General features: G+C 49.4%; 1 protein-coding gene across 4 annotated transcripts in view; it reads right to left on the reverse strand.

The window, feature by feature from the left end:
* The window catches only part of TFAP2B (transcription factor AP-2 beta), a 57,320-nt gene extending 33,275 nt beyond the window's left edge, over positions 1 to 24,045 (reverse strand). For 2 of the 4 annotated variants that reach the window (XM_063115962.1, XM_063115964.1), the window contains exons 1-3: positions 23,870 to 24,045; positions 18,610 to 19,068; positions 10,839 to 10,899 (exon numbers count right to left, since the gene is read on the reverse strand). In XM_063115962.1, coding sequence (XP_062972032.1) covers positions 10,839 to 10,899; positions 18,610 to 19,068; positions 23,870 to 23,950 — 601 coding nt within the window. In that variant the 5' untranslated portion in view covers positions 23,951 to 24,045. Of the gene's footprint in view, positions 1 to 10,838; positions 10,900 to 18,609; positions 19,069 to 20,412; positions 20,821 to 23,869 lie in introns of those variants that run through there. The other 2 variants (XM_063115963.1, XM_063115965.1) reach the window with 1 other exon arrangement.
* Between the last annotated feature and the right edge of the window lie 3,398 nt (positions 24,046 to 27,443).

Below are 27,443 nucleotides of genomic sequence, written 5' to 3' on the forward strand. Positions count from 1 at the left end.
ACATTAGGTGTGTACACAAGAGCGGGGGAGGGTGATGGTGGCGTAGGTATAATAATGTACCCTAACGCAAACCTCGTCCTGTAGCTCACAATGCGTTTTAATTTTAAATCTCTCTTTCCCAAATCTTTTGCGATCAAGGGGCGTTTATTTGGTTGCTGATTTCAGTGTGGCAACGACTTTACTCTTCCAGAGCTTCGTTCAAACTACTGAACCGGTTTCAAATGCAGCTAAGGTTCAGCCCCTGTGAAGTAGTCACTGAGCTTGGGCAGAGTACACTTCCTCCCTAAATTTGCAGTCCCATGCACACTTACTTGCTTTTTATTTATTTGTTACATATCTAATCCGCCCAGTAACCAATGTTCTCTGGGCGGGCAGTAACTCCCGTTAAATCGCTATAGGACCTCCCAAGAATAATTCTCCCTCGGTTTTTTTCGGAACGAGGAGGCCAGATCACTTCAAAGGGCAGGTGGGGGCATTTTTGAACGCTTCCTCAAGCAACCCCACCCTCTGCATTTAGGACACTAACACATCCGGAAGAGAAATTCTGTATAGCCGACCCGCTCCCCGCCCGGTCATCCATCCACCCTGAAATGCTTGTTTTATTACAGTTGGAGGGGGGCTTCTCAGAACCTTAAGAAGACATTCAAAAGTATGACCCTCGCCTGAAATCTCAAATGGTACAGTCCAGCAGTCGACCACCTCGTTCTGCGGCTGCAGGATGGCTCCAAGGTCTCAAACCCATGCATTCTTAATTCGAAGTAATCCCCATAGAACTCAACGCGATTTACTTCGGAATAAATATAGGATTGAACGTCATGACTAGTCTGCTCGCCCCTTACTTGGAAACAAGCCCTATTATACGTCCGCGGGGCTTTACTCCCAAATGAATGTGGATTGTGGGGGGGGGGGAGTTCACACTATACAAACAAACCCCTTTTTCTTCTGAGAAAGCAACTTTCGCAATTTGTACCCGTTTAGCAATGCCCACGTGTTCCGATTTCCTGTTAATGTTCTATTTACTTTGATTCGAAAACCAGACATCCCCCCACCCTCCTCCAATGTTTTTTTCGGAGTGCTTCCTACCCCCCACAATTTCAAGTATGCAAACAGGGTGGTGGGTGCTTTTATTCAATCCCTAACGTGGTTAAGAGCCACCCACCCCACCCCACCCCACCCCCACTTCCCCTTCCATTCCTCTTGAGCTTATCAATAAAAACGAGAGAGCAACAGTAGCCGCTTGATTTGTTAGTAATTATGAACAATGCTGTTCCTGAAAACGGGAGCTCTTAGCCGAGCGAGATCGCTTTAAAACGACAGCAGGAAACAGCAAGGAAATGGAGCATGGAGCAACGCAGCGTGAAACTTTCGGTTCTTTACATGTTTACCATTTTCTGCGCATATATTAAGGCTGAGTTTGGGGGAGGTGAGAGAGAAAAGAAAAACGTCTCTCTATTGGGATGCTTTCCCATAACCGATAGGGGGAAACAATTGGACATCAATGGGACCCTCAAGGATCAAGGTATCTCTGAATGGCGGTAATGTTGAGTTGCGTGTATTATTCGACAGGAACATTTTAAAATATATACCAAATTAGGATGGTAATCCTGAAATTTATATATATTATATATATGATTATATATATCTATATCTATATCTATATTATGGATTATGGAAATAATCCATTATATATATATATATATATGGATAAGTTTTCTGGAACAATGGAAGTATTCCGACCTTACTAGTAAAAGTAGTACTTGACTCTAGAAGAATCCTGTTAAAATCAATTGGCCTGCACTGGAGGGAGTGGATTGTGCTTATTTACCCGGAAGTAAAAAAAATTACTTCACCCAATATTTTTTTTTACTTCACCCAATATTTTCTACTGGGTGAAGAGGGCATTTTAATAAACAACCATTTGAAATGTGTCCCCTTGAATATTATTAGACGAGTATGGCTTGCAACCAGAGCCTAGGCGGGCTTACTCAGAAGTAAGTCCTACTGCTTTTCCAGTGAAGGATTCTAAGGTTGTGACATTTTTCTCCTACAATCCGATGTCGAGTACACATTTCTTCGAAGGAAATATTTAATCGAGATCCGGAGCCCCACTACAGTTCTGAACGGATCTCTTCGGAGTAAGTTATATTTAAATCCCTCACTTCCAAGACAACCTGCAAAAGCATACGTTTACTGCACAAATCACTAAAGAGGCAGATTCCCCTGTTCGACGTGATTGTGCCTCCTCTGTGCTAGGTAGGAGTCGTATCTCAGGTTCCAACGGAATTTAACTCGGCGTAAAGGCTTTGCTGAAGGTGACAGGCTTCGATTACACCGCTCCTCCACTGGAAAAGAAAGCTACACACACACACACACACACCCAAGAGCCTCCTCGATTCAAATGGGCTGCGTGGGTTTACTCTTCAGCTCGTCAATCCAGGGCCGCCACCGATTTTAGCAAATATTTGCCCCACATTATTATTGTGCGCTGCCCATTGTTTTTCAATCTCCCTGTAAGGTAAAATGAGTTCGTCCCCGTCCAGGACAGGAAGCTTTTCTGCCCACGTTCAGCTGTCTGGAACGCTGTTTAGTGGTTTTAGGCAGTCTTCCGAAACCCGGAGAGAGGAGGGGCTCTGAGGTTACTAAAAATCTGGCAGATATATGAGAGAAAATCAACGGGGGAAAGGCTGAAATCCAATGCACACTTACCTGGGAGTAAGTCCTATTGAACTGAATGGAACGTACCCCAGTAAACACGCATAGGATTACTCTGGCCACAGCTAGACCTATGGTTTATCCTGGGATCATCCAGGGTTCGCCCCTGCCTGAGCACTGGATCCCCTGTGTGTCACCTAGATGAACAGGTTTGACCCCTGGACGATCCGGGGATAAACCTTAGGTCTAACTATGGCCTCTGTAGCTAGTCCCTCGGCTCTACAGTTGGCGCGTTAGAATCCTGTCTGCCCTGCCCTTTCCACAGGGAGTTAATTTGTAATGAAATTGTTGGGGGTGCTGAATTCAGACGGACTCCACAAAAGGCCGGCCTGGGTATCTCCCTGGCAAAAGGCTTTTGAACTCGGGTCAAATGTGCTTTTCTCGGAGGAAAAGTCGCCCTTCCTTATGGCTCAGGAAGGGGCTGTGGCCTCTGGCTACTGCTCGCCCCTCCGAATGGTAGCAGGCAGCTGCTGCCCTTTGACTGGCTTTCGCGGTCGCCGTAACCATTGTTGAATCGCCCACGTCTCCGCCTCCTACACCCAAGTTCCTGGGATAGTTTTGAAAGGAAATCAAAAGGAACCCAGTGACAGATCGCCCTTCTCGCCCATGTGCTGCAGTCACACAAAACAGAAATTTGGGCGCCGCGGGCCACGTGCTGTGCCTCTGTGTGTGCTTTTCAGAGCCTATTTATGCTCATCCTATGGATGAACACCCGGAAAAGAGGAGGAGGGGGCGGCGGTTGGTAAGCCCATACGCCTGCCTCCTCCTAGGAACCCCCTCCTCCAGGATTTCTAAGCAGGGCCGGGCAAAGCGCATAACAGGCCCAGGCCAGATAGGAAATGTAGGCCGCATTTCAAACTGCTCATTAAGTATTTTTAATCAGTTCTAAATACATATAAACTAGAACGAGTTATATATATAAAAAAAGGCAATGGCAAGCACTTTTATTCAAGATATATTCAAGACATCACCTCTTCACATTTAGAAATGCTTTACGTGCTTTTCTTTGGGCAAATTAATCAACAACAACAGAAAAGTCAAGCAACTTTGCCATGGGGGACTTAGAGTAGGCCCATGCCAACTGCCCCACTGCCCCCACCCCACCCCTCTGCCCAGCCCTGTAAGTGGTTTGCCTGTGAGATCACGATCCCCGGACGCCTGAAGCTTGGGACTACTTTAACTTTGGTGCAGCTTGGGACTACTTTAACTTTGGATGCCCGGTCTTCTCCCAACGACACCTGGCCGAGCATTGCGCACTAGCCACATTCGAAGTATACCGAGCACCAACTTCTCAAGCCCCTTTGTTTAAGAGCGGTGAATGCGGGACAGCCGCTAGACTCCGGAGCGACCTTCGCCACGCGGTAAATATATGCATTGAAAGCCACCTCTGGCTTCAGGAACGCCTCCACCAGCCCCCCAACCACTGAGACCAGGACTCCCGCGGACTCCACCCAGGCAAGAAAGGAAAGACGAGACACCCCCTTTCCCCACGTGGTGGTCCGTAATCAAAGTAGTTCAAGCGAGCCTTTTGCAGCGCAATCCTATGGGTGCCTTCTCAGAAGTATTCCCCACTGAGTTCAGTGGCGCTTACTCCCAGGAAGGACCACGCTGGAAGATCCAAGCGTGGCAGATGTCTGGGTGGGTGGGTGGGTGGGGTTCTGTTCTACATTCCCCCTGGCTTGGGGGCGGGGCAGGGCGCACAGATTAATTAGTTGTTTTAATTAATTATTTTAATATTGTATTGGTTTTATATGCTCTTTTAACTAATTTTATGTATTACATTGTGTTTGGTATTGTCCCCTGCCTCGACCCAGAGGGAGAGGCGATTATTATTATTATTATTATGAGAAAGCCCAGGGTCTGGCTCGATTTATTGCCACTAAGGCCATAACTACACCAAGCAGGATATAACACTTTGAAAGTGGTTTGAAAACAGTATATGGATCGTGTCATGGGCCGCAAGAGTTATTAATACAACCTAGTATTTGGCAAAAGGCGGAATGCAAATAAATATAATAATACTGTTATAAACTGTTATAAAGCAGTAGTGTAGATCCTGCCCAAATGCTTGAATGGTCAACCAATTGCGTGGTCTGGGTATCCCTCCGTCAACCCAGGTGAGTTGCTCTGTCAACACACGCAAGGGCGCACTGCTCACGGGATCTACGCTACTGCTTTAAAGCGCTTCATAACAGAGTTTTTCTGACAACTGTTGGGGCCCAGGACACACACGCCATACCCGGTTGTCAAACGGTAACAAAGCGCTTTAAAGCAGTAGTGTAGCTCAAAAGCTCATGTCAGGCGTCTGAAGGTGCGCACTCAGCTGCCCCAGGGGCTCAGCGCTGGTAAAGGCAGATGACGGCGGCGCTGCTCCGCATTTATAACTCCGAGGAGAACGCGTTGCGCTCCAACCCTCTTCCCCCCCCTCCCCGGTCCAGCCGCACTGGTTTCGCTGAAGACGGAGCAGATCCGCCGCGCGCGAGGCTGCAGGCCCAGGCGGACTCCTGGGACGCAGCCCCCGCCCCCAGCACCGCCGTCCTCCTCCTCCTCCTCCTCCTCTCCGGAGGCCGTGGGGGGCGCGGGGGGGGGCGGAGGCCCCGCTCGCAAGATGGCGGCGCTGGCCGAGGCCTGGCCCGAGCGCGCGCGCGCCCCTGCAGCCCCGCCGGGGCGCCTCCCTGCCTGCCTGCCTCTCTGCCTCCGCCTGCCTTAATGGAAGTCGGAGTTCGGAGCGATTTTTTAATGTCTCGTTGGACTTGGAGCCCGCTGAGGCGGCGCATCCCTCCCCAGCCCTCCCCGGACCGCTCCTTGACCGGCCCCCGCGGAACGGCGTCCCCCCTCCGCCCCTCGAGCGCCTCCTCCGGCTCCCCCCCCCCCGGCGGCGCGGAGCTCCGGCTCGGCCGCCTCTAATGGGGCAGCTCCGAGCCCCGTCGGGCCCCCGGCCCCTGCCTGGCGCATTAATAGCTCAAAGGGGGCTAATACAGAAAATTAGCCTTAAACGAGCTCTGGAGATCTCCAAATGAAAGAGCCATTTATCACGCTGGCTACCTCCTCGCCACTCGTTTGCTCTCTCTACTGGGAACAACTCATTTCCTCTTAACTAAATTACCTCAGAAATGTCAAGGAAGCCCAGATCGCAAACATAACGAGAGAGAGAGAGAGGGAGAGAGAGAGAGAGAGAGAGAGAGAGAGAGAGAGGGGAGGGGAGGGAGGGGGTGCAGCTCGCAACATCTTGCGTTTCGGCGCTGGAGTCTGCGAGCGCCTCCGCCAGGGAGGGGGCGAACTGTAGGCAACCCATCTGTTCCCCCACCACCACCTTTAGAGAGATAAGTCGAGGGAGGGAGGCCGAAAGAGATAAATATTTAAACGACTGTGCTGGAGGAGGCCTTAATAAATACGGGGAGATTCGATTAACAGTTTGAGCCAATGCATGTTTACTGCGAAGCAAGCCACACCGAGCTTAATGGGATTTGCCCTCCGAGAAGCGGGCCACGGCTGCAGTCCCCCCTCCCCGGGGGAGTAAGCCCATGGAATGGCGTCCCCGAGGGCCTGCAGCCCCGGCGCCCAAGGAACTGGCGGGCAGAAGCAAGGGGGCGACGCCTAGCAGCAGCCGGGCCTGGTTTGGGCAGCAGCTGCTGAAGAAAGCAGAGGACTGAAGCCCCGGCCGGAGCCTCTGACGATGGCGTTTTCAGGGCAGGCATGGCTGGCAGACACGTGCATCTCTTGATTACTCCTGCCACACGTGAAGAGTCGTGACAGCACAAGCGAACTGGCCCCATTGCAAATGAGCGGTGTTTGGGGCAAGGTGTTTGATTTGTGGTGGATCGTTGTCACTTGCGTGTAAGCATTTCATGGTGCCACCATCCCAGTGTCGAACAGGCACGTGTGAACCTGCTCTGACTTGGACTCCAAGGGAACTTGCCACGTCAACGGAAGCAGGATTAAGGCGTTGAGAGACATTCGCTTCGGTTTGTATCAGAGTCTTAGGCCACAGCTAGACCTAAGGTTTATCTCTGGATCATCCAGGGGTCAAACCTGTTCATCTAGGTGACACACAGGGGATCCAGTGCTCAGGCAGGGGCGAACCCTGGGTGATCCCAGGATAAACCTTAGGTCTAGCTGTGGCCTTACCAGTGGTTCTCAACCTGGGGCACTCCAGATGTGTTGGACTGCATCTCCCAGAATGCCCCAGCCAGCAGAGCTGGCTGGGGCATTCTTGGAGTTGTAGTCCAACACATCTGGAGCGCCCCAGGTTGAGAAAGGCTGCCTTAGACAGTCAAGAAGGGAAGAAGCAGATCACGTTAGAACGAAAGAAAGGAGGGGCATGCTATGTAAAGAAAAGGGGCGGTGGGGCGCTGGCAGGCTGTGTCACAGGCTGGGGCCAAGGTGGCAATAAAAGAAGACAGATTTCGCCATTACTTTCATAGGCCTCGGAGATCATAAGAAGGAGGCTCTAAGGGATGAGCTATTTGTGTTAATAATTTATCTCTATAACGCATCTTTGTCACTAGGATATTTTTTGCGCTAGAAAAATGGGGACAGATCTCCACTCCAGTTCCTCAGCGCTTTGTCTGTGGGAGAGACTAGGGAGCTTCTCCATGGATCCCTCCTGGGTAAGGCTTCAGTCCGGAGACTTGCCCACGGTCCCCACTCAGTAGCCAATTCTAGCATCGTGACCCCTGAAGGGTTTCTCTCGCCCCCCCCCCCCCCCGCTCCCTTTCTTCTTCCCAAATATACCGAGGCCTTTCGCCCTCCTTTTGCTAGTGGGACACTCGGCCAGCGAGATTAGGGTCCCCGCAGACCTCCGGCTTTAAAAAGGTCGAGGAGGAATGTCGTTAAGGGTGCAATTCTATGCTGTTTTTAATAGGGGAAAAGTGCTACAACTCCCAGCATCCCCCACCCAGCATGGCTGGTTAGGTGATGCTGGGAGTTGTAGAACTTCCCCCCTTCATAACATCCTTAGGGTTTTGCTCCCATTCAACTTTAAAGGGGCTGCAGGCAGGAATCGTCAATGGCATTTTGGGCAATGGTCATAATAAACCTATTTGCCCTGAAACCTAGGCCACAGCTAGACCTAAGGTTTATCCTGGGATCATCCAGGGTTCGCCCTTGCCTGAGCACTGGATCCCCTGTGTGTCACCTAGATGAACAGGTTTGACCCCTGGACGATCCAGGGATAAACCTTAGGTCTAGCTATGGCCCAAGTCCTATGGATTTCAGTGGAGCAGATATCCGATAAACATTCCACTCCCAGCCTGTTTATTCAGAAGGAAACCCCACGGAGTGCCGTGGGGCTGGCTTGCCACCGAGGCTGCAATCCTACGCCGTGCCTATTGTGGAGTGATGTCTAGGAGGAACCGCTTAGGATCGCGCTGTTTGGCAATCGCAGGGTTGCCTAGACGCAGTGGGCGAGGACAGCTGTGACCTCAGGACTCACGTCAGCAGCGCCAGCAAACAGCCGGGTGGGTGGGTTACCTCACCGCTATTTCCCCCACCCCCCACCCTCCCCGAACTACACTAAATCTTCCAGGTAGTTCCATTTATGCTGTAGCTAGACCTAACGTTTATCCCAGGATTGTCCTGGGGTCAAACCTGTTCATCTAAGTGCCACTCAGGGCATCCAGTGCTCAGGCAGGGGCGAACCACGGCCTTGCTGTCCGCTCCTTAGTTGTCGCGAGTTTAGGGTGAAATCCCTTGGCTAGCTAGGGAATACTGGGAACCGCAGGGCTTTCTTTTTTCCTGTGCATAGAATTAAGCCCTTAATTGACTTTTCACTAACATTTATACCCCTCTTTTTCAGACAATACCCCGTTACTTCCGAGTAGTGCTGCCCTCCCGTGCACGCTTGCAAAATAAATAGTCCCATCGAGAGCTGACTTCGGAATGAATTTATATGGGGTGGGGGGGATCGAGCTGCGCGAAGCGGGTGTAGACTGGGACCAGGAGGAGGCGGCGGGCCACGACCTCTCCGTGGCAGAGCGGTCGCCCTCTACAGGCCGAGGGGATCGTGCAGGAGCAGGGCCCGGGGTGGGAGCAGCGACAGGAACACCCGCGCCTTCCTCGAGCCAGTGTCTGTAGACCGCAATGAAGTCAGTCGCCAATGGGCGAAGGTGACCCGAGAGAAAGCAAGGCCTGGATGCGCTTCAGGGACCCATCCCTGCAAGACCTCCTCTGCCAATTCAGGCCAGCGGAAGGGGTGGGGGCGCGACTCTCACGAACGCCACCTGAAGATGGGGAGAACGCATCTCCTTCCTTCTTATTCAAATCCAGCTTAAGATCCAGCTCTCTCACACTAGAGGCCTTCAAGAGGCAGCTGGACAGCCCTCTGTCAGGGATGCTTTACGGTGGATTCCTGCATTGAGCAGGGGGTTGGACTCGATGGCCTTGTAGGCCCCTTCCAACTCTGCGATTCTGTGATTCTATGATCTCAAGTCAAGGCAGTGATTTTATGGAAGTTTACTTGGGAGCATAAATGACAACGCCAGAGGCTTTCAAGCTAAAATACTTGGGGATCGAGAATATACACGCGCGCACTTTCCCCACCTCATACAATATATTTGAAATGCTTCATCCCGAACCCAGTTCCTTAGTTAACGACCCTCCCCAGCTCTTGATGATAAAAGGAGATCTGTGGAAGCCAGCGTATTTTTAATTTCAGTGGAACTTGTTCCAGGGTCAGTGTCTAGGACCTCACACTGATTCGCCTTCCCCCCCGACCGTGTGTGTGTGTGTGTGTGTGTGTAAATCCTTAGCGAAACCTTTGGGGCGTTTCCTACGAGTAAGGCAAGCCTCGACAGTAAAGGCTGCCGTTTAGTAAGCAGAAGGGCCGGCACCACCAAGCATAATCTTGCACAGTTCAAAATTGGATCTAGAAATAGCAACTCCTTAGATCATTAAAGATCTCGATCTCTCTCTCTCTCTTTCCTGTATTTGTTGAGTAGGGTCTGTTTAATGCCTCTTGCCCCCGCGCAATAATCATCCCCATGTCTTCACGAGTCTGTCAGAGAAATTCAAACAGGGAGGGGGGAGGGGAGCAGCTGCAATACGCCCAAAATGAGTTATTGTAATTACATTTAATTAGTTTAATTAGTTAATTATTTTGCTTACAGCTGTACAAGAGATTGCAAACATTTGTTAATATAACATTCCCTCTAACAGTATGGGGCGATGCCGCACTTTCACTAAATCATGTATGCATGTGTAGACAAATGAAGCATGTGCGATCTTCAAGGCCTCCCCCCCCCCAACGCGCGCGCATTTTTCCTAATCATAGGCTGTGTATCCCCCCTCTCTCTCTCTCTCTCTCTCTCTCTCCCCCCCCCCACGACGGCAGCCTCAAAGCGCAGGCTGGTAGGGAGGACGCGTAAGCACAGGGGAGGAATCCCCCACCGCCAAACATCGTGAGGGGTTTCTTTTTCACAAGAGCCGCTGCTGCGTAAAAGAACATTGACCAAGAGATGGCGAGAAAACGGTGGATGGAAGCGTCACCCCTGGACTGCGTTTCTTTGGACGGAGGGGTTGGCCCTCGGGACAAGGGCCCTTTCCGTCCCATACCGAGAACCTTTCTTAGAAGCAAGTTCAGCTCATTTCACTCAACATCCCCAACCCTAAGAGTTTACTTGGAAACAAGTTCCCCAGAGTTCAAAGGCACAGCCGATCAACAGACACGTCCTCACAGATCTGGACGTCTCATCGACTGCAATGGGACTGACCCCCAAATTAAAGTGTAGAGGGTGACCACCCAAGGCTACACGTATACTTGGGGCTGGTTAGAGGCCCCCATTGCACACGGTGAGACTTACTCCCCAGCAAGTATTCCAGGGCTGGGGTTCATGAAAGAACCGTGTCCTCAGGATCGCAGCTGTAGTTCCACTGGAAGAAAAATTTATTTATTGCAAATTTAGAACCGAATCAGGACCCTCCTTTTTAGAGTTGCATTTACCCCTCCCTCTATTTTTCCTAACACGTGCATTTGTCCTCCAGGTGGAATTCACAACCCAGGATTACATGGCAGCAAGCCCCACTGGAACGAGTGGGACTTACTTCCAAGGAAGCCTTCCTCTCCTTTGTAACCCCACCCCGCAACTTCGAAAACACAGACGCGTACAGGATTGAAATGTTTGCCATACCTTTTTTGATGACAGACTGGTCCAGCAAGTTCATGCCGCTGTTATTGCCATCTTCTACGGACTAGGAATACAAAAAAGGAGGAGGAAAATCACTATTCAGATTTACCTTATGGGGAAGAATCTATCCATCTATGCACGCGCGCACACACACACACCAGATCAGCCCAGAAACTGAAATACCTGATATTGTCATTTATATTAGTTTGCTGGGGGAAAGAAAGTTATTTGTATTAAATCGGCATGGAAATTAAGCTCCTCCATATTAGAGGATCTAGAATAGAAAGAGGAGCAAAAACATCCGGGCGTTTTTCTTTTGTTGTTAAAGGTGCCAAAGAAGCCATCGATAATACACAGACTTTGATGCCCTCAAGCCTTGTCTTCCTTTATTTGGTGTCCTAGTAAGGCAGTAACATCTGTAAGATCATCTAGGAACTTGCAACAAATTATCTGTATTAATCACGCTGACTTGGAAGTGAGAACCTCCTTCTCTTCCTTTTTAGTAAGAAATAAGCTCAGCTGGGCATACTCCCAGGAAGGAGTATATGGGCATATATACTTCGGTTTTTCTTTTGCTTTGTTAAAAAGGATGTCTATACCCACATAGGCAGCGCGATTTTAAATGCCTACTTAGAAGTAAGTTCTACTGAGTTCTTACTTCCAACTAAATTCGTTTAGGATTGCACCCTTTAGCAAATGCTGCCCAGGAGTAGACACTCTCACATCATATATATACACACACACACACACGCAGGAATCGAGGCTGAGCTGTCACGAGGTTCACTCCTAGTGGTACTGTGTGGGTGCGGGACTCACACTTATTCCCATAGGTTCAGGGTTGTGGGGGGGGGGGGAGAAGCAGCCTGTGGTGGAGAAAGGGCGGCAATGACACATTGGCACCCTCGTAGGCAATGGTCTGACACAGCCAACCTCATCTATCTCCCTACTACAACAGTTGTTACTTTCCCCTTTGATCTAGGAGACACACCTGCTATTACGGCGTCCATTGGGGCTGCGTGCAATCCTATGACCAAGCATCGTGGAATAACTGGGGTGTATTTCCGCTTAATCGTCCCACTGCACAATCAGGTCAAAGGAGGGGGCGGAGGGTTCGTGGGTGTGCTTGCGCAGCGCGATCTTATGAATTTTGATCGGAAATCGGTCTGACACAGGCCTAGTTCCCAAAGCAGAGGGTGGGGGGGGGGGAGATAGAGACAATCTTGTGTCTGGGCCATGCCAAATAAGACTACCGGCTTGGAGGAGGGGGGGGGAATGTCACCTGATTAATGTCCGTCCATTAAAATAGTAATTTAAAATAAATCTCTGCCATAGAAAAGTCCATAAAATGCAAACTCTGCAAGGAAAAGGCGAGGTGAGAATCCTTCTTGATTTCTGCGCGAATTTCTTTGCCTGTGAGCCCCTATGCACAGTTTGAATGGTATGGTCCCAAACGTTTATCACCTCGCCTGCTGTATCTGAGATGGAGGCCTTCTCCATGGGATTGACTCGCGGATTAGTGCGTATGGCATTGTATCCGTAGGCTGCAAACATATTCATCACCGGGGAGTAAGTCCCATTGAGCTCATTGGGACTTACTTCTGAGTAAACACATATAGGTTTGCACTGTCAGTTCCTCCCTGAAAGCTAAAAAGAGATCCTAGCAAGAGAAAGTAATCAGAAACACCATCACCATCTTCAACGGAGTGGGGGAGGCCCTCCTCAGAACAGTTAATTCCTCCCCCCCCCCACACACACAACTGAACCAATTGAATTCTCTGTTGCTTTATCATTATCTGTAAAATATTATGGCAAATTCCTTATCCCAGAACTGGATCTCTCTCTCTCTCTCTCTCTCTCACACACACACACATTTACTTGATTCACGTTTTTATTTAAAAATAGCTATGATAGTTCTGTGATAAGAAATAAATGTCCACAACATATAAGAGAATAACCCCCCTTTTCCCTTTTGTGGGAAGTGCTCTGCTCCCCCACTGATTCTGAGCTCATCTACTAAATCCGAGTACTTTAGTTTAAGTTTTAAGTCAATTTAAGTAGGTGTCCTATTGAACCCATTATTTAACACCAGAGCCAAAGAAAGGCAGAAAACTCCCATCCTAAAGGTCGGAGCAAAAGGAACACGCTCAATTCCGAATCTCTGCTTAGGATGGCACCCAGTAAGGGATTTTTCTGCCCAACTGGATCAAACTGCCTCTGCCAATCTAGATCTTGGAGACAGGCCCTATTGATTTAACGAAACAGACGTCCAAATAAGTGTAGGCGGGACCTCTCAGCCACGGAATAAGCAAAGGGCAGTGCAATCAACAAAGGGAAATTCGGATTAAACCATGTTCGCCGGGACAGCCTTCTTTCTTTAGAAGTCTCGCTGCTGTCCGAGAGGGTGCAGACCTACCGCCCGTTTTATTACGTGGGATTTACTCAGAGTAACCAACGTACCCAGGGTGATTGATGTAAAAGACAAGGGACTGTTGCCTGTATTGTTAGGAAGACAGACAAACAGCTACATCTTTCCCTTATTGGGGCGGGCCAATAAAGATTACTTGTCCCAGAACGTCCCAATTCCGGGGCGGGGGAGGGGGGTAACAACATAAGAGCCCATATGTATCCTCAGACCAGCATTCTGTTCCCAACGGCCATCATTCCGGTGCTTTCCCGAAGTATTCCAAAATACACAGCCTCTGAGCAAGGTCCCACGTTGTCCGTGAAGGTGCCTTGCCTCCCCTCTTTTTTCAAGCAGCTATTAATTAACTCCTTCCGAGGCAGACTGAAATTTTAATCGCTTTAGCCCAGGCAATGATGCGGACTTGTAGTTAATCCGGATTAACTCCCACAGAAGGCTATGATCCTGCTCCTGCGGGCGTCTACAGGGTGCCGTTGTGAGTAGGCACGGTGTGTGGTGCTACTCTTGCAGACAAGTTTCTCACACCCTCCGCACCCCACCCACCCCCCGGCCCCGCATCAGCAACGTGGCTGAGCTGTTGTAGTTAATGAGAAGAGTCTTGTCTGATTTTCGATCTAATTACGGCCGCCTGCTGGGTTTTTGTACAGGATATTCGCACAGCATGCTGGCAGTTAATAGTCACAGAGAGGATCGTAAAGATTTAATTAGGACTGCATGCGGAAACGTGGAGAGAAACACACACATCCACACACACAACTCAGACTTTTAATTACTAGACTTCTTTAGTTAAAAGTGATACCAGGGGTTGCTTTAGAAGATACTTGGGTGCTTTGGTGTAACCGCACTTGGTATCTTCAGCGCCTGGCAGAAGAGGCGGTGATTGGGGAGAGGAAGAGGAGGAGGAGGAGGCGGAGGCGGAGAATGAGGGAAAGGCTGGCGCGTGGGAAATTGGCCTCGGCCTTTCTCAGCAATAAGTCACACAAATCTGGAGATGGGATTTTTTAAAAAACAATCTAACACTTCCCAATCGTCACCTGACTTCCCGGGAGCGATAAACGGAGCGACGAAGAGCGTCACACCTCAATTCTAAATTGATTTACTCGGAAGGAATTCCCCTTGATTTCTATGAGACTGACAGACAAGTATCAGTGCGATCTATCTGAAAATATAGGGCCACAGAAATCAGCCCCATTGATTTCGATCGGAACTTGTCTCTAAGCAAGTCTGCAAAGCTGAGGGCAGCAATCCTACTCACACTTACCTTGGAGTAAGCCCCCATTAAACACAATTTGACATGCGTAGGATTGATTGCACAGTAAGCCTGCAACCCTATGCACACTTACTTGGAAGTAAGTCCTAAGGAATTCAGTAAGACTTACTTCAGAGTTAAACATGCACAGGATTGTATGTCTAACTCTGGAAAGTAGTTACTGGAATGTACATCCCGTTGAACTCAATGGGCTTACTTCCGAGTACAGATGTTGATGAACGCTTTGCTGCAAATGTGTCATCTATCGAGATGTAACTGTCTTCGGAATCGTTGCTTCAAAACCTGATTGAATCTATCCTCAAATCAAGTCTGATCCACAAGCCAGTTAATTCGAGGCAATCTATTACAAAGGTTGCAAAACCATCAATTTCGAGCAAAGGCTCCAATTCTGAGCCACACTGCTTCGAAGTAAGTCTCCCCATTTCAGTTTGATTTATTTCCAGGTAATATATTTAGAATGCCATATTAACCTGGGCATCCAATACTACTGAGTGGTGGATCTGCTTGTTTGTGATAATCTGAAAGAATGTGCTTAATGAGAGAACCAGACAATATTTCAAGAAAATGTCACATCAGCATTAACACCTCATATGTCACTAAAAATATTAAACACTTTGATAGATCGTATTTGCTATCATGAATATGCCAACATTCATTTTTTAATTAAAATTAGGGCACAACTAGAGACACGTTAATGGCATAAACACTTGCCCATATCCATCATAACTATTCTCTACATCGATTTCTATGTCTGACCTTAAGTTATTAAGAACATTAAACAGAAAGAAGTTTCCTATCTTCCACCTGATACCTTAGTTTCATAGGGATACACATTAATTACACATATGCACTTAACCTTTATAATAAAAGCTAATGATTATTGATAATAATTTATAAAACTCTCATGAGAAAATACTTTTGCAATTATGCTATTTATCAAGGAGATTCATCATCAAGGAAACTAAGAACCAACATTTCATAGTCATAGCTGTCTTGATCTAGCGTATTTCATTAATTCCACATAGGCATGTGCTAAACATAGGCATGTGTTCACATGATATGAGTTAGCTTCTTCTAAAGTACCGTTAAGAACATACATCACAGTAAGAAGCTCTACTTATTCTAGTACGGTGGCATACAATAAAGCTACTTCAGAGTAAATGGATTGATTGCACAATTTTGACCTCTCTTCTTACAATATTTACACCAACGATCCAACCACAGTTAACCACAAGTTCCATTGATTTCCGTCGAAGAGATTCAAGAACGTGCTTTCCTCTCTGACACTTAATTCAATGAGACTTAAAGCTGCTTCATTTTGCCTTGAATGTTGGGAAGCGTGTCCTCTCATTTCGAAAGAACAGACAGCCCGAAACCAGCCGGATCCACAAAGCCGGCAGCAGCATTGACTGCAATTGATCCCAAATACTTCTCTCAGGAGGTCTCAAGCCCAACCTATTTCAGCAGAAGTTAACTTTCAAGAAAACATAGCCAGGACGAGCGTTGAAGGGCAGTTTGGAAACCTTCCCAAAAAGTTACTCATTTGTTATAGAGCCGGCCCCCCTCTCCCTGACTCAAGGTTCAATGGCAGGAGTGGCGGATTGCTCTCCCACGCGCATTTTGCTTGGAAGTTACCTCCCTTGAACTGTGTAGTTTTTGCTTCAGAGTCAACAACATGCATTGGATCGGGCTGCACGTGGCCAAGTGCCGAAGGTAACGCGCCCCAGGACAGCAACATATTGGCCATGATAGAAACCTCTCGAGTTACAACCACGTCGTTCTATCCCTGAGCAATGGCTTCCACATGGCTTCAATTTGTATTCCTATAATTATATATTTCTCCCTAATTTATTTCCGTCTCTACTTGTCTTATTTCTTTCTGTCACAGTCAAACACACTCCGGTTCAGCAAACAAAAGCAAAAGGGGACAAGACGCTTTAAAAAACCAACAGCCAAAAACCAAAAACACACCCATCCCTTTCACTGAGAAACTAAATAAACCTCTGGATTTGGTATACAAAACCAATCGGATTGCCTAGCCTATAATACATTCAAACTAATCACACACATAAGAACATTTATTAAAATAGTTTATTCCATCTTTCAAGGAGAAGGAGAAATGAAAAGGATTACACAAGTTAATCTAGTAAACACTCTTGGAAACAACCACCCCGTCTCCGCTTCTGCTACCTGGGTTTTCTTGTCTTCCCCAAATGGTATATTACTCAGAAGGCTGCGTGCATAATTTAAAACAATGTTTTTTTGGTGCCTTCAATAAGGCAAGAAAAAAGGGATTTTTTAAAGACACTTTTCTTTAAAAAGTAACATTGCCCTTACTAGGGAATTCACACAGCTAAGGTATTTTGGTCCCGTTGAAGTGAATGGGACAGGCAGCAACTGAAGACCCAACTCGGATTAGGGTGGATTGGTCTAAACCCCCTCAGCCCTCTAGCCTAGGGTTTTTTCCCCACTTGTTTCCCAATTGTTGTGTAACGTGGACGTTGCCTTGCAATAGGCGAGAGCCCTTTTCAAAGACCGGCGTGGCATTCTACATCTGAATATGGGCCCCCCTCATGCCTTCAGCCCAGACCCTCTTCTGCGCTCTCCCTTACTCCTCAGAAGAGTTCTGAGAGAAGAGAAGAGTTCTGAGAGAAGAGATCAGTTATCTCTGGTCCACGACCGTACTTGGAAGGTCGTTTAAGAAGCCGCCCAGGATCGGGCCGGCCGCCTCTCGGCACGGGCCGCCTGCGTCACCCGCGCAGTCAGGCGCCACTTTTGGGAATCTGACGCCCCCGTTGCGCAGAGTTCACGAAGGCGAGGAAGCCCGTCCCGCCCCGCAGCGAGAGGCGCTTTAACCCCTGCCGCTCCCACGGACTTCCGTGGCTCGAACGCAACACACCATCCCTCAGGCCCTGCTCCTTCCACTTCATCCACACCCATCCACCGCTTCTTCTTTTCTCTTTTTTTGTTTTGTTTTGTTTCGGGGTATATATATTGTAACGAAAACAAAACCAAAACCGACCCCTCGCCACGCCGCAGCTCTCTTTTACAGAGCCAAAGCCTTCCCCAGGCCCTGGGATCTCGAAGGAATTCAGGCCTCGGGCAGGCGCGGCAGGAAGGGCCCTGCTTCCAGCCGGACCCCTCGCACCCTGCAAAAAGGCATCAGAGCCCCACAGTGGGGAAAGACACCGTTGCAGCAGACAGGCCGAAAAGCAACCCCCCCCCGCCTCCCAGGCACGGGGGCGCGGAGTCTCTATCACCCAGATGGGCCCCCCTTCCCGCATGGCCCCTCTTTTCATGAAAAGCGTTACAAGGCTATTGTCTGAAACCAAACAACACGTGATCGGTGCACTCCCGATCCAGACGCGGGGTGCGGGCGGCGCTGGAAACGAACAGTGCCCCCCCCCCCATCTGGGTAAAGAATTCCTATCCAGCTATATTTAATCCTCGACCGGATTATTCCTGGGTTCCTGCCTAATGCCTTTCTCAGAAATGCTTCTGCTCTGACTTTGGGGGGTGACGGTGGCTGGGGGCGGGGGGGACGAGTACTCGCCCAATTCCAGAGCTGGGCGGGAGCGCCAGACTCGGGGGCCGCGTCGCCTCCCTCCCACTCTTGGATCCCGGCCCTTCTCGGCGTGTGTCGTGGTGGCGCTTCCGCCAAAGTTCCGGCGCCCCGTTCCCAAAGTCGCAGCCCGGCCTCAGGGCCTGTGTTAGGAAGGAAGCCCCGTTGCATTCAATGGGGGCGTCTTCGGAAGCCGAAGCGAACGCAGCCTCCCGGCTCTGGGGCGAGAGGCCTTCTGACGCCCCGCGCTGCTCTGGTCCGGCTGCAACCCCCCACCGAGTGAGTGGCTCTCCAGAACTGCCCCGTGGCCGGAGCCGGGGAGGGCTCTTTCGGGCTGCGCTTCCAAGCCGAAGGCGGCGAGGCTCGCAGCCCCAGCCAGCGGCTGGCACCGGGCGGGGGGACCTGTCTGCCCGGGCGGAGCTGGCCTTCGCGTCGGCCCTGTTCCCGGCGCCGGGGCGGAGGAGGGGGAGCCGCCGGCCCCTGGAGCCCGCCAGCGCGCGCGCTCTGCCCGGAGGCTTACCTGCACGTCCTCCATCCCGGGGTGGCCGATGCCGTGCAGGGACAGGGCGTCGCCCATGCCGGAGTCCAGGCCGTGGTGAGCCGAGTGGAGCAGCACGTCCGGCCGCCGGACCGAGTGGTAGTCCCGCCGGGGGTCCAGGCCCGAGAGCTGGGGCAGGGACGCGCGGGGCTGGGGCAGCAGCGAGCCGGCCTCCGAGCCCACCTCCTGCCGCTGCCTTTGCCCCCACGGGTGCTGCTGGGGCTGGTGCAGCGGGTTCAGGGAGTAGGGGTCATTGACATGGGAGTACGGGTCCTGGCTTTGATGGTAAGGAAGCGGCTGGTACGGGGGCGGGAAGTAGGGCGGCTGGAAGTCCGAGGACGGGGTGTGAGACAGCGGAGGGGCGCTCGAGTACGGCCCCTGGGAGACCGAGCCCAGCTGGGACAGCCGGGAGCTGTGGCTGGGGACGCCATCGTGCCGGTCCTGGAGCGAACACACACGGAGAGAGGGAGAGGGGGGGGGGGGGGGGAGAGAGAGAGAACAAAAATCAGCGCCACGCACACAAACAGCAAAGGGTTGATATTAATCGCCTGCTCATAATCATAATCGCCAATGCCACAGCTCCTTGTCAGCACAAATATTGCTTTACATTGCTTAAGCCGTGTTCCATTCCTCATCTTGATCGTGTACATTAAACTGGAATTAAATTAGGAGGAGAAGGATGAACTCCTGTTTCCGTGCTAATGTTGAACCTCCGTTGAAGTCTGTAACCAAGTCTGTGCTGTTGTTTTTCATCCTCGATTTATAAGAGTGAAGTTTTTTAAAAAAATGAGGTGCACTGTTAAGGAGTGAGTTTCTCCACATATTTGGAGGCTTTTGCCTGAATAACCTCACAAGAGTAGAGACAAAATTAAACTTATTGAACCATGAACCGCTTTAGAAAGAACTCCTCGGTTAATAAACCAACCAACCACTCTTTTTTCAGTGGCAGAACACCAGAACTTGAAAGCTGCAATTCTAAGGTCTTAGGGAAAGTTGTGAAGAAAAGAGCATGAGCAAGAACTCCCGGATTAAAACCAAAAGAAAAAGTATGCCACTACTAAAACGAGTAAAACTATTTCTGCTCCAAATTTGTTAGCATTTTTCCAAAGTTTTATTCCTCTTCGATAGAGGGAAATGTGAATTTTTTTAAAAAAAAAAACCAGAAGTATTCAGAAGGTCATATTAAATGGGAGGGTTTTTTAATTGTTTTTTTTAAAAAAAAAATCTGTTACAATTTGAAAAAATAATTAAAATGTCAGTAAATGTTCTTCCAAACCACATGTTTTGTATCCGAAGGGAAGCTGTGATCGTAGAACAAAAAAGAAATAAACAAATAAACAAAACACAGGCAGGGGGAAAAAGCTATTCCAGAAAATTGTAGTTCAATCTCCAACAGCAATAGTTTAAAAAAAAAAAAAGTTTGGTCTCTCTCCCCACCTCACCCCCTCGTCCCCCTACCTCAAACTGAGAACAAACAATGCAAAATGGAGAAGCAGCTGCAAGCTTCCTCAGTTATTGTGCTAAATTACCAAGCCAAAGGCGTTCAAAGAGAAACAGAGAGAGAGAGAGAAGAGATACTCAGTGTGACAGAAAGAGAGAGAGAGAGAGAGGGAGAAGAGATACTCAGTGTGAAAGAAAGAAAGAAAGAAAGAAAGAGAGAGAGAGAGAGAGGGAGAAGAGATACTCAGTGTGAAAGAAAGAAAGAAAGAAAGAAAGAGAGAGAGAGAGAGAGAGAGAGAGAGAGAAAACATGGCAATTTTAAATCGCAGTACAGACCCAACTCACCATGGCGGAATAAGTGTGGACTAACATCTGGAAATAAAAAAGTCTTGAAACACTAAAAATAAAAAAGCGATATAATAATAATAAATAATAATAATGATAATAATAATAATGAGAGAACAGTATCAAGGCGATCTGCAAAGGAACGTGGCGCACCCCGGAGAACAGCTGGAGGTATTTCCGAGTCTATCCATCAAAACAAAAATTTGAAGAAGAAAAAAAAAAAAGAAGAACAAGAACAAGAAGATGAAGCCGTTGCCCCCAAAACGGGATGGAGGAGCTATCTGTGTATCTATATTTAAACAGCCTCCTCTCCGCGGCGCCCCCTCCCCGCCCTTTGAGCCTCCAAATGCAACCCTCTTCCACCCAAGGCGAGGTTCAGACTGCTCCGGTGCCCCTTTCTCCTTTTCCTTCCCTACGCCGCCGCTGCCTCATAATAATTGATATTCATGACTATTAATATTACACGACTACTTTAAAGGGAGAATGCAGGACCAAATGGAGCGTGAAGGCTTTGCAGGCAGCTCGAGAGCTCCCCTAGTATTGTAAATGACGTTCATTCAGTGGAGAATTACTAGATGTAATCAGACGAGGGGGCTGGCAGAGGCAGAGCTGGGGGAGAGGGAGAGGGAAGGGACCAAAAAAAAAAAAAAAAAAAAAAGGAAAAAAAAGAAAAGAAAAGTTGAGCAAGGAAGAGGCATAACTTCAATTAATTCGAGCAGAGGAAGACGTGTAAACGAGGCACTGCTGATTTGGAGCAAGGAAGTGATCTGGAGCAGTGCTAGAGGCGAGAGAGGGGAGGGGGAGAAATCATATTCCCCCCCCCTTTTTAACATTTAATTATACATTCCAAATACGAAAGAAAATCGATTGCCCTTGGTGCTTTTGTTATAATTTTTAAAGCAAATAATAAAAGGGCTTTTCTAATCCTGCCATTTTTTATATAAAGGCAGCCAATGCGATTTGTTTGTTTACAAAAGTAATTAAGCACTTTAAAAAAAGAAAGGAAGGAAGGAAGGAAGGAAGGAAGGAAGCCTAGCAGAATTGCAGACTGTCCTCGTTTTGCAAGGCAAGACACAAAGGCTGCAGAGCGGTTCGCTCCTCTTCAGCCCGCGATGGGGTGCGTGCGTGTGTTTTCCTCTGGCGGTGCCAACATTTACGCGATTTTCCTCTGACGGTGCCAAAAAAGCGCCCGATTTTCACCTCGACGTAAAATGTATGCAACGAATTTGAAAGGACACCTAATTTATCGTTCCTGGGCAAAGCCAGGGGCCATAGAAAGCCTTTTTGATGTTCCCAGAACCCGTCCGACTGGCCTGGCTGCTTTTGCAGTTAAAGTTCAACCCGGCAGTTCCACTCTGCGTTCCTCCCGAAACCCCTTCTCACTGGGCCGGGCAGCGCGGAGCACCGCTCACCCGCAAACCCCCCCCCCTTTGCTAAAAAAAAACCCCGTCGCTTTTTAAGAGTTTTTACGATTCTCGAGGGTGCCCCCCCCGCCCCGCATCTGACGGAGGTGGGCGCCTGTGTGCAGGCACGGGGCTATTTCCTTCGGAGCAAATTCCCAGGGTGGCCAAAAAACCCTGCCCTCTGGAAGCGGGATCGCTACCGCTGCCTTGGGAGCGCAGGAGATCTGGCCCATTCTTCCAAATATGCCCCAAGAAAAGAGTCTTTGGTGGGGGGGGGGGGGTTCTGCCCGATATTTTCGAGTCTCCTTCTAGGGTTTGCAAGGGCAACTGGCCCCGGTCCGCGCAGCGATCCTGAGGAAGACTGCGCAGAAACAGAAGCTCGGCTCTCCTGGCCGGCCAAGACCCGGGCGCCGAGGGAGGCGTCCACACCGCGGCTCATTCGAACGTTAAAGGGGTCTTGGGAGGTTGGGGGGCGGGAGGCAGGGATTCCAGGGCGCGCTCTCGCTCGGGCTCTCTGCCCGCCTCCCGTGCCTCGCAGCCCTCCTCGCCTAAGCTGCCTTGAAGGGAGTCACGAAAACACGCGTCGGGAAAGGGAAGGCCGGCTGAGCGCGGAGGAGCGGGCAGAAGGGCCCCGGCGCGCCCGGCTGCTCCCGGCCCGGGCTCCTCCGGGTGTGGGGGGAGCAGCATTCCCAGCGGGGCTTCGGAGAGACCGGCGACCTCCCTGGGGGCTGGAAGGCGGCGGCCCAGGCGGGCCCGAGCGCGCGGGCAGCGGGTGGCCAGCCAGACGCGGGGCTCGCCTGCCCAGTAGCCCACCCCGGTTCCCCGAGCGCCCGGCCGCGGCTTCCTCGGGGAAGCCGGCCGCCGCGGGGCTTCGAGCCTGGAACGAGCCGCGCGTCCCCGGCGAGGCGGCCCTTGGCTTTGGGAACTCTCCGAAGGGTACGGGCAGCCCGGCTGCCCGCGCTGCCCCTGCCCGCTTGAAGCGCCAGCCCACGGGCCCCCAGCCCGGCTCGGACGCCCGGCCGAGCCGGCTGGCTGCCCGGTCCTTGCGAGGGAAGGAGCTCAGACAAACCGTCCTAGCCCGCCTGGGCGACCCGCGAGGGACCAGGTGGCCTTTCCTTCCTTCCTTCCTTCCTTCCTTCCTTCCTTCCTTCCTTCCTTCCTTCCTTCCTTCCTTCCTTCCGAGGGAGTGCAATCCGCCTCCCATTGAAATCAATGATACAAAACTTGTCATCGATTTTCAGAGAGCCGCACGAACCCCCCCACCCCCCATGTTGTAGGCGAGGTAGTTCACCGTACAGAGAGGGAGATCCTTTCGCATCTGTTACTTTCAAGATGCCTAAAAAACCAGAGGGGAAGGAACACACCCCACAATCCCCGTTATTCTCATTCTCTCTCTCTCTCTCTCTCTCTCTCTCTCTCTTTCTCTGTACATTTGGGCTTGTGCAAACCACTCGTCTTATATTCGCACCTATATGCGGCGCCTCTCGAAAAAGGCACCCGTTTAGGTGGTCTCGGACAGGAGAGCTTAAACGGGATGAAAATGAAAGAAGAAAATTAAAGCCTATCCTATTCCATACGATCTTTCCTTTTAAAGCAAAGCAAAGCAAAGGAACCCCCGCATTAGGTATATAATCGAATTACACTGACTTCCAGATCTAAATAAACTGCTCCGTTTAAGTTGCTTCCTGCCATCCCTCGGATCATTCCGTCCTTTGATGTTTAAGTCTGGTCAGGTTCTCCCTCTTTCTTTCTTTCTTTCTTTCTTTCTTTCTTTCTTTCTTTCTTTCTTTTTGAGTTCCACTTTTGACATGCACGGTGTAAAATGAAGCTCCTAAAGTTCCCTTTTCTGGGGGGCAATCTCTCTTTCCCCTTCCCTGCCTATCTGCATGCAAAGCAAACGCGCCCGGGCGCTGGGTTGTGTGTCTGTGTCTATCTCGGAATCTCTCTCTGCCTTAGAAATAAATCCACGCGTATATGCGGGCACTCGCCTAGTTCTGTAAATCTAAGGGTCTTCTTTTCCTCCCCCTAAACATGCATCTTATCTTTATACTTACCTCATAGATATCTTCATACTTGACATTTTCAACCAGTTTCCAGAGCATGATGGCGGGCTGTTCTCTAGGAGGTGAGTGCATTCATGTGAAGAGCAGATGTCTGGATTCTCAGTACTTCTCTGTCTGTAATGATCCATCTATAATTGGAAATGGGGGACAGACACCAAATCCGACGTTCCTCTCCCATCGCAACTTATATCTGTTGTCTGAAACAATAGGCTGGAGAAGTAAACCTCAGCCGGATAGGAAAATCATTCCCATCTACGGAGTTTATATAGAACACATAGACAGATTGAACACACATATATTATGCATATAATTACTCACATACCCTTGTTACACACGCACACACACACACACACACACACACACCTACACCCCTTATATATATTTATATACACATACACAAATATGTATACACACACCTTTGATAGATATATTTGTACACGCTTATATATGTATACATTCACATTTGGGGTGTGTGAGAGACACACGTACATGTGAGTATCTGTGCATACACTAAAATGAGTAAACATTGGTTTTGACTTTTTGATCGCAATGATCACCTATGGCAACTTATTTATATATACAAATCGATTTGTTGATGTTATATCTGCTGCATGTTTGCAAACAGATAAACCCTAGTATAGTACTATATATGTATATAAACTCAAGTATGGCATATATATATATATATATATATATATATATATATATAGTTTGTTTTTTTACATCTAAGTACAATTAAAAGAAACGGATTAATCCACCTACCCGCAAAACTATTAATTATTTGTAATGACGGAGGATACTTCCCCACTAATGTGTGTGAGATGTGCATATCCTGATTCCTTGATAACATGGACAGAGGATGTCAGTGACTTCAGATGCCAAGGTTAAACCTGGAATTCCACATTTCAAGTATAAGTTTTAATTTCGGACATTTTAGACAATCTCCTTCTTAGCTTCCCCACCCTGATCTTAAACCAAAGCATCCCAAATATTAACAATATCCTGATCTGGGCATATTTAACAGAGAAAATGTAATTTAAAAGATCCTGTCGTGAACCGTTTTTGTTTGTTTGGGTTTTGGATGATGATTATTTTTACACTTCTCTGTTCTTCTGAGCTACAGCTTCCCTCCTAAACAACTAATATTCTGCGTTGCGAATTTAAAACAAGTTTGATCTCAACGAGGTAAGGCGACGAACAGACCTCAATCCCACCCCACCCCGAAGAAAATGGCTGCACTTCGCACCAGTGGCAAAGGCTTCGGAGGAGGAGGAGGAGGAGGAGGAGGAGGAGGAGGAGGAGGCCCTTTTCCATCAGAATTTCAAGTTCTCACTCAAAGATCCCTGCGCGTCTGTTAGGCTGTCCGTGTGACCTTGGAAGACAATGGACATCTCAATATCTATCGTTCTTCCTAGATTTCTTTACACTGTCGGGCAAGAAATCGATCGTTCGGAATCATTCTAGCAGGGCGCGGGTGTGCAAGAGAGAACTGCTAGCGAACTCTGGCTTTCCTTTGGCAGCGAGTGAAAGTGAAAAGTCAACTTTCCCTCCCCCTCATCCCCCCCTCCATCCTCTCCCCCCCCCCCCGTGATGGTCTCCGAGTGCCCCGTTCCGGCAAGGGAGCGAGGGGCGCTCAGTCCTGGGGGAGACGCAAGACAGCAGGTCGCTCTCCTAAGAGGAGCGCGGCGAGTTTGCGTCTCCTTGGAAGTGATTGAAGCTGGTGCGAGAGATTCGCAGCAAAGGTTGCCTTATATGCGTTGCAGAGGGGGAGGGGGAGGAGGAGGAGGAGGAGGAGGAGGAGGAGGAGGCTGGGGCGGCTGCCTGCTTCGCGCATCAGAGCGGTGCAGTCGTGAACGCAGGATCAGCCGTGGAAAGGGGAATCAAAGCAGAAATACACGCACTCTTGGAATCCGTGCACCTTCGTCGTCGGTGGGGAGGGGGGTAGGTGCGCGCGCTCTTGCCTCTCTCTCCCTCACTCCTTCCAACTGGGACTAGAGCTACAAGGCGTCAGTACTTGCACCCAAGCCCTGCACGGATTTTCAGCCCGATCCAAAGTGAGGCCAAGGACCACTGTGGGGCCTGCGCCGCCTCAGCAAGGGTGCAGGAGATGCCGCCTGACTTGGAAGCAAGGCCCAGCCCGTGGCTTCGGAAGGGGGACCGGCTTCCACGTCCCCACGCTTAGGATCACGCGGCCTTTCAATGCGCTGAGCCGCCGGCTTGCAGCTAGGCGTCGCTGGCGCCCCCACGCCCCCCCTCCCGTAGCTGTTTCCCCTTCGCTTTCGGTTCTTGCGCGTCGCCCCTCTGGGCAATGAGGCGATGGGAACGGCTTTGCGCTTATCCTTTTCCTGGGTGAAAGAGGTGGCAGCTGAGAGAAGCGCGCAAAAGGCGATCTGCCGCCTCATCATCACTTCGCCGACAAAAGAGAAGTCGGCTGTCGATTCTGTGGCAGGATCTACACTACTGCTTTATAACGGTTTATAGTGGTTTTGGCAACTGTTCAGGCCCAGGACACATGTCAGATACTGTTTTCAAAGGGTTTTATCCTGCTTGGTGTCAAATAACTCCTAGAAAGCATCCAGACACACACACACACACACACACACACACACACACACACACACAAAACACTCACCGATAATTTAATGGAAACGTCCTGCCTTTTCAACCAATAATACATCATCATCATCATCATCATCATCAACAATAACAACAACAATAACACGCACTCCAGAGGGCAGGGAAGACTCCCACTTTGCACCTAAAATCGGTTGTTCGGGCGAGCTTAGGGATTTTTAAAATAAAAAAAGATGCCCAGCACATATCAAACAGTATTTAACTACAATTCACCAGCTGAACTTGGGAGCATTGCTGAAAGACTGAGTAAGAAAAGAAGCGTAAATTGTTTTGTTTTGTTTTAATTTTTTTAAAATTCGCAACAGCTGTATAAGCAAATAGGAGAAATAGTAGTAATAGCTAGTAACACACAATTATTAACTCATTTCCCCCTCATAGCTATTATTCACATTCTTTAATAGTGCTACACATATCTATTTAGAAGAAAGTTCTATTGAGTTCAATGGGGTTTACTCCCCGATAAGTGTGTGTAACATTGCCGCATAACATTGGATCCCAGTGCCTATAGTCTGGCTTAAATCCAGGCACGCCGCCTTAATTGGCTTGTGGAGGGTTTTGAAAATGTTGCACGAAGAGGCAGTAACCTATACAGCTGGGCGTGTTCATTTTCGAAACGGTCGGATTTCTTTCCATTTATGAAATATTGCTTCTGAAATGGTTCGGATTCGACCCCCCGGAGTAACACACGGTGATCTGTAAACAGGCCTAAGAGCTCCGGCCTGCAACGCATGACTTGGAAGGAGGTCTTCACTCCAACTTCTGCTTCCGAAGGTACCTCGTGGAAGATTTGAGTGTAAGAGAGCTTTTAGAACTTGGGAACGGGAACACGTAGTTTTAAGTGATCTGCCCAAGTCGGTTTAATATGTCAAGAATGCTCAGCACTTTAGAAGAATTACTATTAAAGGAGCTGCCTTCTTATCGACTGGATCCC

The sequence above is a fragment of the Elgaria multicarinata genome, chromosome 2 (assembly GCF_023053635.1).
Source record: "Elgaria multicarinata webbii isolate HBS135686 ecotype San Diego chromosome 2, rElgMul1.1.pri, whole genome shotgun sequence".
Lineage (NCBI taxonomy): Eukaryota > Metazoa > Chordata > Lepidosauria > Squamata > Anguidae > Elgaria > Elgaria multicarinata.